The sequence below is a fragment of the Maylandia zebra genome, linkage group LG10 (assembly GCF_041146795.1).
Source record: "Maylandia zebra isolate NMK-2024a linkage group LG10, Mzebra_GT3a, whole genome shotgun sequence".
Classification (NCBI taxonomy): domain Eukaryota; kingdom Metazoa; phylum Chordata; class Actinopteri; order Cichliformes; family Cichlidae; genus Maylandia; species Maylandia zebra.
This window is the reverse complement of record NC_135176.1, coordinates 19,030,327-19,043,701: the sequence shown is the minus strand read 5'-3', so window position 1 is coordinate 19,043,701 and position 13,375 is coordinate 19,030,327. Positions and strand designations below refer to the sequence as shown.

General features: G+C 39.5%; 1 protein-coding gene, 1 long non-coding RNA gene and 4 other non-coding genes across 11 annotated transcripts; 5 read left to right on the top strand and 1 right to left on the bottom strand.

Annotated features, from left to right (window-relative positions):
* Positions 1–78: 78 nt before the first annotated feature.
* On the bottom strand, positions 79–9,415 carry LOC101486205 (ras-related protein Rab-34). 5 transcript variants are annotated; one of them, XM_076889264.1, is made up of 12 exons: positions 9,161–9,415; positions 8,881–8,983; positions 8,391–8,506; positions 7,849–7,940; positions 7,169–7,234; positions 5,081–5,182; positions 4,611–4,675; positions 4,457–4,508; positions 4,284–4,365; positions 3,820–3,910; positions 3,620–3,727; positions 93–989 (listed from the first exon to the last, which is right to left on the bottom strand). In XM_076889264.1, the coding sequence occupies exons 3-12, from the start codon at positions 8,469–8,471 to the stop codon at positions 931–933; spliced, it is 798 nt and encodes a 265-aa protein (XP_076745379.1). In that variant the 5' UTR covers positions 8,472–8,506; positions 8,881–8,983; positions 9,161–9,415; the 3' UTR covers positions 93–930. The 5 variants fall into 5 exon arrangements, with proteins under 5 accessions (XP_004550231.2, XP_076745380.1, XP_076745379.1 ...); XM_076889263.1 differs by having other exon boundaries at positions 94–989; positions 8,391–8,528; XM_076889265.1 differs by having other exon boundaries at positions 80–989; positions 8,391–8,448; positions 8,881–9,415.
* A 35-nt stretch (positions 9,416–9,450) lies between these two features.
* LOC101486006 (uncharacterized) lies at positions 9,451–11,856 on the top strand. 2 transcript variants are annotated; one of them, XR_001167536.3, is made up of 8 exons: positions 9,451–9,604; positions 10,003–10,087; positions 10,278–10,325; positions 10,415–10,508; positions 10,705–10,759; positions 11,221–11,265; positions 11,456–11,511; positions 11,750–11,856. It is a non-coding gene; the product is annotated as an uncharacterized LOC101486006 (long non-coding RNA). The 2 variants fall into 2 exon arrangements; XR_001167535.3 differs by having other exon boundaries at positions 10,278–10,508.
* LOC111500474 (small nucleolar RNA SNORD49) lies at positions 10,134–10,205 on the top strand. Its single transcript, XR_002721122.1, has one exon. It is a non-coding gene; the product is annotated as a small nucleolar RNA SNORD49 (small nucleolar RNA).
* Positions 10,556–10,630, top strand: LOC111500472 (small nucleolar RNA SNORD65). The gene has a single exon (XR_002721120.1). It is a non-coding gene; the product is annotated as a small nucleolar RNA SNORD65 (small nucleolar RNA).
* LOC111500475 (small nucleolar RNA SNORD49) lies at positions 11,070–11,147 on the top strand. The gene has a single exon (XR_002721123.1). It is a non-coding gene; the product is annotated as a small nucleolar RNA SNORD49 (small nucleolar RNA).
* LOC111500473 (small nucleolar RNA SNORD65) lies at positions 11,308–11,380 on the top strand. The gene has a single exon (XR_002721121.1). It is a non-coding gene; the product is annotated as a small nucleolar RNA SNORD65 (small nucleolar RNA).
* Positions 11,857–13,375: the final 1,519 nt, after the last annotated feature.

Genomic DNA, 13,375 nt, shown 5'->3' with positions numbered 1-13,375 from the left:
TGTCTTATTCTTGATGATATGATGGGCACGTTTGTCTGTTGTTTTTATTTCCTTACTGGCAGCTTACGTCCAACCTTGGAGTCAACAATAGGATAGAGAATGTAATTTTACCTTGGTTTATAGTTAGAGATGTGATGATAACAATTTAATTTAGCCTCTTTTATATTATTTACAACACTGTGGAGGTGTGGGAAAGATTTCAATACCTAAAGAATCTGTATAATATGAGTTAAAACAATATATCCAAGACACACCCACGTTCTTGCTGTCTGGCTTACTGACGAAATTCAGTGGAAGCAGATTGAGCTTGCTGCTTTTTCCCATTCCTGCAAACAATCCCTCCATTTTCAAGATCATGAGAACAGTTATCTCAGAGGAGAGGGATGTGTAACGGGTGTGACCGTGGTCACTGGAGTTGGCGTACGCATCAAATTAGCAGCAGAGAGACACATGACAGGAGGCCTCTAAGGCCCACTCCCCCCTTCTTTTAAAAAAATGCAGTCAGCCCATCACTGACATTTCAGCAGGAGAAAAACGCTCCTTCAAACAGATGTTTTAAAGGCATCAACAAAGTGCAATTTAATGGTGGTTGTAGTGGAGAATAATCTTCCTCTTCTCATAAACGTTTACATAATCAGGGACATCACAATGGCCTGTTTGTTGTTGCCGCAGTCAGCTGTAAACATTCCTGAGATTACACTGCTCCGATCAGTCAGCTGACAGGCCTGTTTACAGGAACCACTTAGAATTTACATCTTGACCTATTGCTGAATCCTTCTCAGGTTATTATCAGCACTGTGACCTTTCTTTCATGGGTTCTACTCATGATATTCACAGCGAGCCGTACAGTCCGCATTTTATCTTAATTTTCCTGTTGCACGTCCCATTTCGTTTTGCTTCAGAAAATTTCCAGCAGATATTCATCCAATCTCAGCAGCAGTTGGGCTTCTTCTTTGGTTTATGGCTGGTCTCTGTGCTGTCTGTGATCCCTGTGAGCAACATAAATAAAAACATATAATTTTTTTCACTTTTATGTTATTCGTATAAGCAATGTGAGCTTTCTTTTTCTCACTGGAAGCAATAGAACAATCAATTTGTGAATGGATCTTAACGGTTAGATTTCCTCAAAGATATATCTATGTTAACACACAGAAGTCACACCATTGAACTGGCAGATGCAGTGAACACGGGGCATATTGGTTACGCAGGAGTTCTCCCTTCATCAGTACAAATACATGCCTATGCTACATTACTGTTTGGTCTGTTTATGCTATCGGCACATTGATATGGTTAATTACACAAAGAAAAGTTAAAACATAGGGGTGGTGGGTGTTGTTTATAGAAATATATAGAAGACCAATATAAGAATGATTGTAAGTTTATAAGCAGTAAAATGTATTTACATCTTAAATTTAGTGAGGAACCACTTCACCAAAAACGCAGTTATTTATCTGACATTAAACTTTTGATATAATCCCTAAATACAGTAAACTTCATAAGCTAATGTGTCAAAATCTGTAATAATGATACTGTAAACATCAAGATGCTTTTATAAAGTGTCATAAGTACACAAAACCTAAAAATGGGTCATATTAGCCTGTTGTTAGGTGGTTGCTAGAGAATATGCTGACATATCTAATATATATAAGAACCTGTAGGGGCTCAAGATGTACACGCGTGCCTTGACTTTTGATTTCTCAGCTCACGGTTGTGTAGGAGGAGTTGGTGGATAAACAAACAAACAGAGATTGCTTGTGTTATAGTAGGAAACATCAATAGCAGAGCAGTGGTTAGCATTCAGGGGTGTAAAATATCAAGGACACAAAATGATTTGAGTTTTTTCCTATATAACTTAACTTAGTCCCTATTGGAAGTAAAAATATCTTGAGCTCCAATTTTGAAAACACAGCTTTCTTTCTTTCTTTCTTTTTAAATAAAGCTCTGACTTGTATTATGACTATGAGTCTGTGGTCTGGGAGAGAGTCCTGGTACTCTCTCTCTGCAAAATACAGTATATAATGACCAGTGTTGGGCAATTAATTATATAGTTACTTCTTCAAAAAAGTAACTGAGTTATGCAAACAACAAAGTTTTTTGCAGCTGTTTACCTAAAAATGCAGCCAAGGCGTTTTTTAAAAATAAACATTTCAAACTATTTATAGAACAATCAGGTTTGCTGCATCGAATCTGATGCCACACAAATTATTTGTGTCACTCCAAAAACTAATTTCTGTCCACTATGAGATAAAGGAGAACACAGCCTGATACCTGCAGGCCTGACAACAGGAGATGTATCACTCCTGTAACACCTGTAACATTCAGCAGTCGCCTCATTGTTCTGACACACACAACAAAACAATTGACTACACTGCACACTGACTACACAAGATTTACGCTAAACGTTGCAAATCTCTCACATCTCAAAACACCACCGTCACTCCTAAAACTTTCCCCCTCCCTAAACAACAAATGCCATGTTTTGTTTGGTCGACATGGTACATTTTTCGACCAATGGGAAAGGGTGGGGGTGTTTTTGGTTTTGCTCACAGGCTTTCGAGCCTTTTTTCTTATAAAACGCCAATTTAGCCGTTTCTTCCTGCAGTAAATATAAACAACGATAGTATTCAGGAAGAAAACCAAACATTGCATTTATTTTTATCATTACTCTGGTTTTACGTGGCCTATCAACACAATTGAAAAACTGGTATAAAGTCCACAGTTTTTCCATCAATTGTTCCGTCTGTCCTGCTCACATCTCCAATGGTTGTACACGTTGTCATTAACGTGGCTTCACTCCACATCAGCCACGCCGCTTTGCTAGCTAAAACACCGGTGTCGGCACATAAGGACGTCATGGCCTGTCAATGACATTGATTAGGTGCGCATTATTGGCTGGACTATGGGATAAGGTGGCATCGTTCTAATCCCATACTGGAGCAGCCAGTCACTAACACTGCAAAGCAGAATTGTTAACATATTTACTTTAATTTCAATTCAGGTTAGATTTTATTTTTGTGCGCAACGCAGATTTTTTCTGCGCAGAGATCGTGCCAGCAGTGCGCAATTGCCCAGGCGCGCAGCTTAGAGGGAACATTGCTCAAAACATTCCCGAAGCTCCTCCGGCAGCGAGTTGGATAATACGAAAAGCAATAATCTCTGCACACAGAAAGGAAGAGAGTGATTTCATGACAGAGGATCCCAGATTACTATGTCACAATCATTCTCTTTTTTAATGAGAGGGGGTAAAGGTCACAGTGGGCTTGTTTTAGTGCTGCCAAGATCATTTTTATACGTATTAACAATTTTCAGTGGCATACCACATTTGTTTGATTAATAGCAATTTATTTGGTGGATCACTGTGCTACAGGGGCACTTACAGAGTCTCCAGACCTCACTGGAGAAGGTCTGGCTTTGACCCACTGTGGAGTGAGTTGGTCGAAAGCCACTCCAGTGACAGTCAATGGAGGTAAGATTAGAAAACACTCCGTGTGTCTAAGCAAAAAAGATTTTTTTTAAATGTGTTTTTGCCTACTCACAAAAAACATAAACAGATAAAGCACAGCCCCTTTCATTTTTGTGCTAACAACCAGATAACAACCACTGAATAATGTGGACTCACTGATTATGTCACCAACATGCCTCGACCCGCTCCTCTCCAGCTCAGATAAAACATTGGCCTCAAAAGTCAAAGAAGCCACACGGAAGAAGAAGTCCTTCACACCATCTCCTGGACAAAAACAAAGTCACAGAGTTTACTGAGAGAACAAAACATGAAAATGAAAAGCATTCAGGCTTGATGACCGACTGTTTATCTCCCACCTGACTTTGCAGACACGGCCCAGTACTCTGCTTTGATTTCCTCAGAGAGCCTCATGGCTTCCTGCTCAATCTGAGCCAACAGGTCAGGAGACTGAAGAGCAAAACACAGACAGAGCGAGAGTGATGAGTCACTGCAGGGCAACTTCAGCAACCAGTCAACCCATTATCAACAATCTGACTGATCAGAACGAAACTCCCCAATATCTGGCATTTTACAGAAGACTAAAATTGAAAGCAGAAATATTTTTATTACTGTTAAAGTCTGTCATGTATGACGACAAGAGTTTTTATTATTAACTAAAAAATTCCTATCATTCAAAGCCTTTCATTTTGAATGAAAGGCTTTGAATCAGTAACAATCCTCACAATCTCACCTCACATTTTCAACTTATTAATCAACTATTACATTAAAAATGTCAGGTCAAATCTCAGTGTTTCATAATTTTTTCATAAAATTCACCCACACTGAGGTCCTTCTTGGTACCGACAAGGAACAATAAGACACTGGACGGGTCATTTTCCTTCATAGCATCTTCCAGCCACTGCCTGGATGCACACACATATACACACACACATACATTTTATCGGCTTTTTAGAGAAAATATCTGACAATGACATTGTAATGGAAACGCCTTACCTGGCATGAGCCAGTGAGCCCACACTGCTTAAGTCAAACACGACAATAATGGCTGGAGAAATGCAGACAGTTTGATATGGGTCAGAACGAGAACACGAATCTTTCACCAGCTTTAGTTAAAAGACAAAAATGAATATTTTGAATCTTCATTCACCTTGTGCTCCTCTGTAATAGGTGGAAGCGATACACTTGAAGCGCTCCTGACCTGCTGTATCCCACCTAAAACAGATCACACGAGAGCTTTAATGGTCGTCTTTGGAATATTTGGTGAATGTGAAAGAAACAGTGGGATTAAAAGTGAACTAGAGTCCTAATGTTGACTAGATGCCAAAATGATTACCTTAATATTACACTGATTCTACATGTGCACTCACAGCAGGTACACGCACATCTGAAGGTGACATAGTGAATTCAAGGCATGTCATTTAAGTCGCACTGAGCAGCCTGAACAACCAGATCGTGAAATTATCAGGCGGATGCTGCACAGCCCCACAATTATCTATTTATGTGATCTCATTACACACAGACTGCTCATATTTGAACTTCTTCGTGGAGATTACTCATATGACCCTAGGGCTCAGTCTACGAACTGGATGTTTCTCTCTGGTTAAGAAGTACACTTACAGCTGTAAACTGAAGGGAACACCAAGCACCTCAAAGCGCTCCATCTCAAAATCCACCCCTATAGTCGCTTTGTAGTTCTTCTCAAACGCACCCTTACAGAACCTGAGAGCAACAGGGGACAGCTGGCAGACTAAGAAAGGTAAAACGAAAATCTTTTTAACATTTGTTGAATAAAATGCTTCATTTCTTAAGCATTTTTACCAAACAATACAGTAAACTGATTCCATCCTACTACTGAAATACAAAATATTCCAAATATTCATTAGTAATTAAATGTAAATGACATTTGTGGTATCATAAAAGTCTTCATCCTGAGTGGCATGGTTTCTGCTGAAACTATTAACCTGTAATGAGTAGGGATGGGTATCGGTTCTGACATAAACGGTAGTAACCAGACCGAAACGCAGCGCACATTTCGGTGCTTCATTTCGGTGCTTTTGTTTTCCTAAGATGTCATACACTTTGGATTCTAGCCAATCATTTCACCTTTGCGAGCGTAGTAGGCGGGCCCAGGTACGTACGTTCTTTTAGAGCAGAGCTACAGATTAAAAATGCCCAAAGCGAAGCGGTCAAAGTCTGGCTGTACTTCAGAGTAAAATATGCAAACTCAGCAGCCTGCAACAAGTGCTTTAAGGTGATACTGTGAAAAGGAGGAAACACCTCGAATCCGATGAAACACCTGGCGATGCATAGCGTTTTTTTAAAAGCCGAGAAATGCGCCATATTTGATAGCTTGCTGCGAGACCTCACACCGAGCACATCTACTGCGGGTGGGTTGCCAGTTATCAGACCCGGAGTTAGCAACATCCCCCAAAAAGACGAAGAGGAGAGTCCTGGCCCCTAGCCCTGCCAGTGTAGCAGAAATGATGACGGATGATGATGCAGCAGCAGCCGTTCTTCTCTGCGTGAGTAGCTTAATGTTGTTCGTGTGTAATTTACGTTGAGTAGGCTAACCACGTTATTACATTAATGCATGTAAGGTGAACTAGCAAACATCATCATAGCTACATGCGACTGTCCTCTTGTTTGATGGCAGATACTCCCTTCACCCTGGCCAAAAAGGCTAAAAAGACCAAAGAAAAAGTGGAAAACAGTTAAACATGAGAGGTTTTTGGACAAAGTTTGTGTTTTTTCCACTGCTTCCAGTCAAGAGTGATACCATATATGCCCTATAGCTGCAGGGGATAACCCTTTTTATAAAAAATAGCTGAACATGAGAGGTTTTTGGACAAAGTTTGTGTTCTTGATTCTTTAAGCACCGGTTCGAGCACCGTTTAAGCACCGGCACCGTTTCAAAAGTACCGGTTTGGCACTGGTATCAGATAAAACCTAAACGATACCCATCCCTAGAAATGAGGATGAGAAAAACAAATGAGCCTCAGCTCTGTGCACATGCTCAGTGTCTTTAGGTGTGATTGAAAGTTTCTGCCTTAGTATGTTATGCTTTAGGTGTAATTTAGGTGAACAAAAAGTGTTAGGTAAATTCACGCCCCACACCATTACACCAGTGACACAAAGCAGGTGGGATCAATGTTGTCATGCTATTTACCCTAAATTCTGACCCTACCTCTGAATGTTTCAGCACAAATTGAGAATCATCAAACCAGGAAACATTTTTTCAGGTTCTGTGAATTGTAAATCTCAGTCTCCTGCTTGGATGACAGGAGTGACACCTGGTGTGGTCTTCTGCTGCTGCAGCTCATCTGCTTTAAGGTTCAACATGCTGTGCACTCAGTGATGGTCTTCTGCATACCAGTGGATGCTTGACTTGTTTTTGTCTTTCTAACAGCGGTCTGGCCGTTCTCCTTTAAACTCTGAAATCAGCAAGGTGTTTCTTCCACAGAGAATTACTGCTCACTGGATATTCTCTAGATTCTTTTTCTGACCATTCTCTGTAAACTGTAGATCAGCATTTTCTGAAATACTCAGAACAGCCAGTCTGACACCAAAAACTATTCATGTTCACTTAAATCACATTTCTTCCCCCATTGTGACATTCAGTTTTAATTTCAGGAGGTCATGTTCATCATGTCTCTATATATCAAGCTATATAACATATAGAGCTGTAGCTATATAAAAGCTTCTTACCTGCTGATCAGACACGTTTTGCCAACTGCAACATCACCCACGACGATGACCTTAGCAACATTAAAGCTGAGAACAGAAATCCACAACTGTCAGCATTCACTCAAAATCATGAAAATACACAGCAGGGTATTCCACAGCATGGAGAAATCACTCAAACATTTAATTACATAAATACTTGATATGTTGGAAGCACTGGGAATTTAGTAAAGTGAAGTGAAGACTTAATTTAAGGAGTTCTGCATCACTGCCTCAGTAATGCAGGAATTACAGCTATTTTTATTCATAGCCCCACCCCCACCCCCCCTTTTCACACACTGGGATGGTAAAGAGAGGCTAAAATGTACCTATCCTACATAAACCTTACTGTATTTACGTGAGACTAGTTTGTTCAGATTTACTTCTTTACGAGGAGTAAACATCTAAGCAAAGTCAATGGTTTTGACCTTTTTAAAAAAAAGTGGTTTGTAAAAATAAATGCCATTAGCCTTTTCTTTAAAAACACCACCAACAGAAAGTGGTCAGATGTGGCAGGAGCGTCAGCTGACACAGTCAGTCTAATGTGATTTAGAAGACCAAATTAATCAGAAACTCATTAATATAATTTAAACCCACAGTGTAGAGATGTGTGTAGTAGCATGATGGGAGGCAGAGAGTGTTTATTAATCCTTATGTGACCTTACCTCACTGTGTCTGCTTTCTGGACCTGGCATGCAGCCTTCACGTGCGGGTGGAAGCCTTCTTTGGTGTGCAGCGCTGCATTTGCACTAAAACACTATAAAAAAAAACATGTCCATGTTTTATCATGCTTGGATAAACTGACCCATTCAGGAATAAAGACTCAACATTCATTTCAGTCATGATGTAAAACTGGAGATTCCGTCTCTTCATGCTCTGAGATCAGGTTGCACGGCTGGAGATACTTTTTTTATCACTTGCCAGATGGCAGCAAGGTTAACAGCCTGTGCCTTTTTGTATCCATGGAGATTTTTGTTACCATGGGGATAAACACAGAAGTCATTGTGGAGTACCTTTATTGAGGATTAAGACTAGGTTCAGGTTTGCGATAAGGTAAGGGTAGGAGATTCAACTACAATCATGGGGTTTGTGTGTGTGCGCGTGCGTGTATATATATATATATATATATATATATATATATATATATATATATATATGTGTGTGTGTGTGTGTGTGTGTGTGTGTGTGTGTGTGTGTGTTGACTAACCTTTGGGAGCTGAGTAATGACCCGGTCCTTCTTCACAGGTGGCAACATGCTGATGCAGCTGATCGATGTACACACACGCATGAACACACACCTCCTTCAAGAAGCCGCTATCACCACTACAAGCACACGTTTCATTCACTGCAAGAGGACGCACTTCTTGTATTTATCCCTTTCTCATAAATCACCCACAGAACTACAGAATCCACGCAGCACAATGCCTTCTAAGCTTGTCAGAATTTAAAATTTAAATTCTATTTTTAGTAGTCAATGGACAGTAATGCAGAAATACACAAACAAATAAAGTTTTTCTTTTTAACAAAGAAATCTTAATGGATTTTCACCAAATGTTGTAGAAACGTAGACAGTCACCTGAACAAAGTTACTACTGTCATTACTACTACTTCTCATGGCAGCACTGCAGACCCCAAACTAACATTCCTTACGGGCCTGTTTGCTGGTCAAGGATTATGCAAGTTGTAAAAATCTTTACCTGAAGCACTCAGAAGATGTGATGTGTTATCCAAAGTCCGCAGAGGAAACAAATTCAGAACAAAATGACGGTCCCACAGCCTCAGAGAGAAGACCCACATACTCTGAAATGAGCGACGAGACACAGAGTTAGCTGTCAAACAGCGACAATGTGCGGTCACAGGTCACATTTTATATTAAGAAATAGCTGCATTTGTTAACGGGAGAAAAAAATAAAATTCACAGTTAAGTGGACAAACATAAATTACTAGCTTGAGCACATAAACAAATAAATAACACACAAAAGTAGGTGATGACCACTATAATACAGCTCTTAGCTGGTAATTAGATGCTAAAATGCTAACAAAAAATCCGGCACGTTGTTATAAATAAAACAAAAATGTTCAAATGGTTAAAATACACGCATTTAAAAAAGTATCTATCACCACAATTAAAGTGTTATTAAAAAAAAAAAGAAAAGAAAAGAAAAGGATTATCAAAGCTAGCGAGGCGTTGGAGCAAGTGAGTGACGGTTTTCTCCGACAAAATGCGAAGAAAGCCGAAGTAGCACTGACGTTTTATTTCCGCGACAGCCGCAGTATAAAAACGCGCAAACGCGCATTGTTCGCCCTTTTGGTCTCTTCTCGTCCGGTGTGGTTCATTGTCGCTAGTTTCGCTGAACTTGCGAAGTGCATTGATACGTGAGAAGGCTGCCGTGGTTTTAGATGGAAGGCCCTGCGTTAAAGGTTAGTTTGTAAGCGTGTTTAAGTCGTGATTTCAGTTCGTTAAAGTTGAAGGTTAGCATTGTTCTTAGTTGTGATGTTGTAGCCACGTGGGGAGGACTGCTGGTCCTGTGCTTTTTGCTTTCTGCATATCTTAATGCAAGCATTGAATGCCTCCTCGATGTCTCATGTCTGCCATGAGTCTGGAAAATCATATTTCTGAAAGTCTGACGCACTTATGCTACTGATAAAATGTGGTTATGCAAATTATTTCAAACCCATTCATTCTCTTTATCTCTTTTTGTGTGAAGAACATCAAATAGTGAATTTTGAATTCTCAGAAAGCTGTCAAATGGCTGAGTAACAATATGAACACCATAGAAGGATTTTAAAAATAATTATTATTTTCCTCTCACTCTCAGGTGGACCTAGCGCTTTTGGGTCACAGTATGAGTACAAAAATTGTTCTGTTCAAGTCATCCTGTGGTCTCCTTGTGTCCTTGGAAGGTGAGTGACCATAAAGTGGACCCAGCTCTTTGTCTGATACATCTGTAACCGTGATGAAAACTGTGAATAGGAAGTGCCGTCTGATGCGATAACTGACGATGTTTCTCACTCACTGTTCTGAGCCTCACTCTCAAAATAGCTCTGTGGTAATAAGTCTGTTCACATGAGTTAACTTCTGTTTGCTCTTCAGGCTACTCGGAAGATGCCAGATCAAGAGGATGACAAACCAGGATCATAGGTTGGCTTAATAGTTCTGAACCCATGTAGTTCTGATGCATGTCAAAACAAATGAACTCACACGCTCACGGTTTCCTCCTCCGGGTAAAGGAAGAGAACTTGAGCATCCGTGAAGGATGTTTGTCTGCATGGTGCGTGCACTCCCAGCTGAACTAGTGGACAGATGTGGATTTGTTACACACAGGTAAATTTCCATTCCTGCCCATAAGCAAGAAAAACTGGCTGCTTCTGTTGTGATGAAATTTAAACTGATAACAGCTGGAATTACCGGCAGATTGTTCAGTGGTGATCATTGGTTTTCTGAACACAAAGTGAGAATAAATTTGTCTAGAATTGACTTGATCAGTTCAAGTGGCTCACCATTTTGAACTTTGTTTCAGATGTCTCTAAGTGAGCTGGTTGAGATTCATCTGAAGACATGCCTAGCCAGTCTTCGTAAGTACACTTATAACAAACCTGACTGTATTTAAAGATAAGCTCACCTTTGTACAACAAGGACTGATTTTTAAAGTACTCACTGTGCACCACATGGAATTGACATCATTTGAAATCCTGCTGGGATTTGTTTGTATAATTGTGTCTGATCCTAAAAAGCTTTCCACATTTTGTCCAATGAAATAAAATCTGTTTAAAATTGAATCCAATGCTATTCATCATTGTGTGATACTTCAGTGTGCTTTGTTGTGCGAAGGAGAGTTAATTGGAAATGCATTTCCTAAGAGTCCTATGAGCCCTGAGTGGCTGTATCAATGATGAAAACCTGGAATAGGAAGTGCCGTCAGATGCGACAACTGACGATTGTCTCTAATCCACCTTTCTGAGTCTCTTCAAATTAAAGAAATTGATGCTTATCAAAGTGTGCTGCATATTCTGATGTCTCCCTTTTTTATTATCAGGTCTGTCAAATGATGACTTAGTTCACTGTCCAGTGAATTTATCAGGTAACATTTTTCCTCTATATGACAAGTACTTATCATTAATTGTGGTGATGAAACCTAAACTGAAAAGCTGGAATTACCGTCAGATTGTTCAGTGGTGATTGTTGGTTTTCTGAACAGAAAGTTGGAAGCGTTACATTCTGCTGTTAGACGAAAGCTTCTTGACATTAACTTCCTCTTATTTATGTCTCAGAACTTGATTCAGTGGCTGCAGAGACTCTGCTTCAGTATACATGAATCCAGAGCTCGGTAAGATACATGCATGTTGAGTTATTGATTAAAGGGTCAGATGTCTTAAGTCCTATAATTGTCTTTTAGCAATAATGTGGTCTGTTTAGTGTGACCTCTGCTGGAGAAATGCAGTGATGAAGTTTGAAAAATAACATGATGCAATAAAGAAACTTTTTGGAATTGTTAGCCTATTTTCACTATAATCTGTGTTGGCTTTTTATTTTGCACATCGTTCAGTCTATTTCCTTTCTCTCAGGTGAAAAGAGGACTTGGACTGGATCTTTATGTGAAGATGGAAAGCATTTATTGCTTGATGTTTAAGAGCTGATGTTGCTGTAATTTGAATAAACTATTGACATGAAACCAGTGTTCTCATTGTGTTAAACAATAGGCTTGAATTTTAATTCAACAACACCTGGTTGGCCCTCAGTAAAATACAGACTTTTTAGTCTCAGTGTTTTAATGGCTTGGCTTTCAATATTATCTGACTTGGACTTGAACCACATCAGGTGACTGTAGTTTTACTCAAAATTTACTGCAAAGAGTTCTGCTCTGAAATGAACAACGGACTTGACAAAATATAGGGAACATCAGATTTGGGTCTGATTGCATCACAGCAGCTTGAAATGAGAACCTGCCATCAGCAACCCTGTTACTCTGGAAAATCACTGTCAGGTTTGAACTAAATCTACATACATTTACTGAGTTGTAAAGCAGTCTGGCTGCTGTAAATAATGAAGTGGCTGGTGAGTGTTTATCATGCTTCTATTAGATTTATTTTTATTGTATAGCACCTTTCAGAACTCAAGTCATTCAAAAAATGGCAATTTAGCTAGCTTAGGTGTAAAGTCACTGACTTTTCAGAACATGTTTCAACAATCAGAATTGGTAGCTCTGTTCCTGGCTCTTCATCGGAATCTAATGAGCAAGATGAGCAACTCCAAGTCAGCCCTGGCAATAAAGTTGAATCAACTTAAATTGAAGTCTAAAGCTCAAATGCGTCTGTTTCAGGAAAATGTCTTTAACAAGTTTGGACTGGTGAATACTTTACGTTGTGTGTACTCTCCTTCCACTACTTAATGACTGAGTGAGCTCGTGATTTTATCTTAGAATTGTTTAACAGTTGCGCTCTCTGCAGCTGGCAGAGCAAAGCATTTTATATAGTTGGCTGTAAATATAGGGACAAATGGCAAACGGAGCATGTTTCTTAAGGCTGTAATCACCTCACTAGTAATGGGTAGATGAGGCTTCATAAAGCGTTTCAGCACATTCCTCAAACTAGCAAAACAGCAACACTGTGTAGACACAGTGTTGCTGTTTTGCTCCATACTGACACCTGCTGGACCTTAAATATCATTGCAGGCAACTTACTTGACACAACAGACACTGATTTAATGACCTAGTCATTCTTGTATACACTGTAAGGTATTGTACTTTCTATGGAATCATTTTATATCTTTTACATATTGTAGACATCTTTAAAATATATTGTGAATGACATTAAGTGAAAATTAAACAAAGTATTCTGAATATCACCCATTTAAATGTAATTGACTCAGAGTTTGTTATAAATTTCTATTCAAAAAAATAAGTTTTTGCATTCAGTTTATTGCGTGTTTTTTTTGGGGGGGGGGGGGTTTGACACCATTTCCCCAGTTTTGGAAAACTGACAGGCATAGATGAAGCTGGGGTACACAAAAAATGTAAAGCCAGGTGGAAAAGGTCATCCTATTCCCCCAGTACGTTAAAGGATCCTCTGATCTTGGAATGTTTCTCTTTGACACTCTCCTCAATACTAAGAGGTTGGCAGTCCTCTATAATACAATTCAGGACTGCCTGATCCAGAACGGTCTTCCTAGATGCTTGTTTTCAAAATAATAAC

Excerpts from the sequence above, each read along its gene's own strand:
- LOC101486205 (XM_076889264.1), bottom strand. The coding sequence starts at position 8,471 with ATGCGTGTGTGTACATCGATCAGCTGCATCAGCATGTTGCCACCTGTG. Across the intron at positions 4,509-4,610 it reads CTATTACAGAGGAGCACAAG|CCATTATTGTCGTGTTTGAC; the intron begins GTGAATGAAGAT and ends GCATTTCTCCAG. Across the intron at positions 3,728-3,819 it reads GGCCGTGTCTGCAAAGTCAG|GAGATGGTGTGAAGGACTTC; the intron begins GTGGGAGATAAA and ends GTTTTTGTCCAG.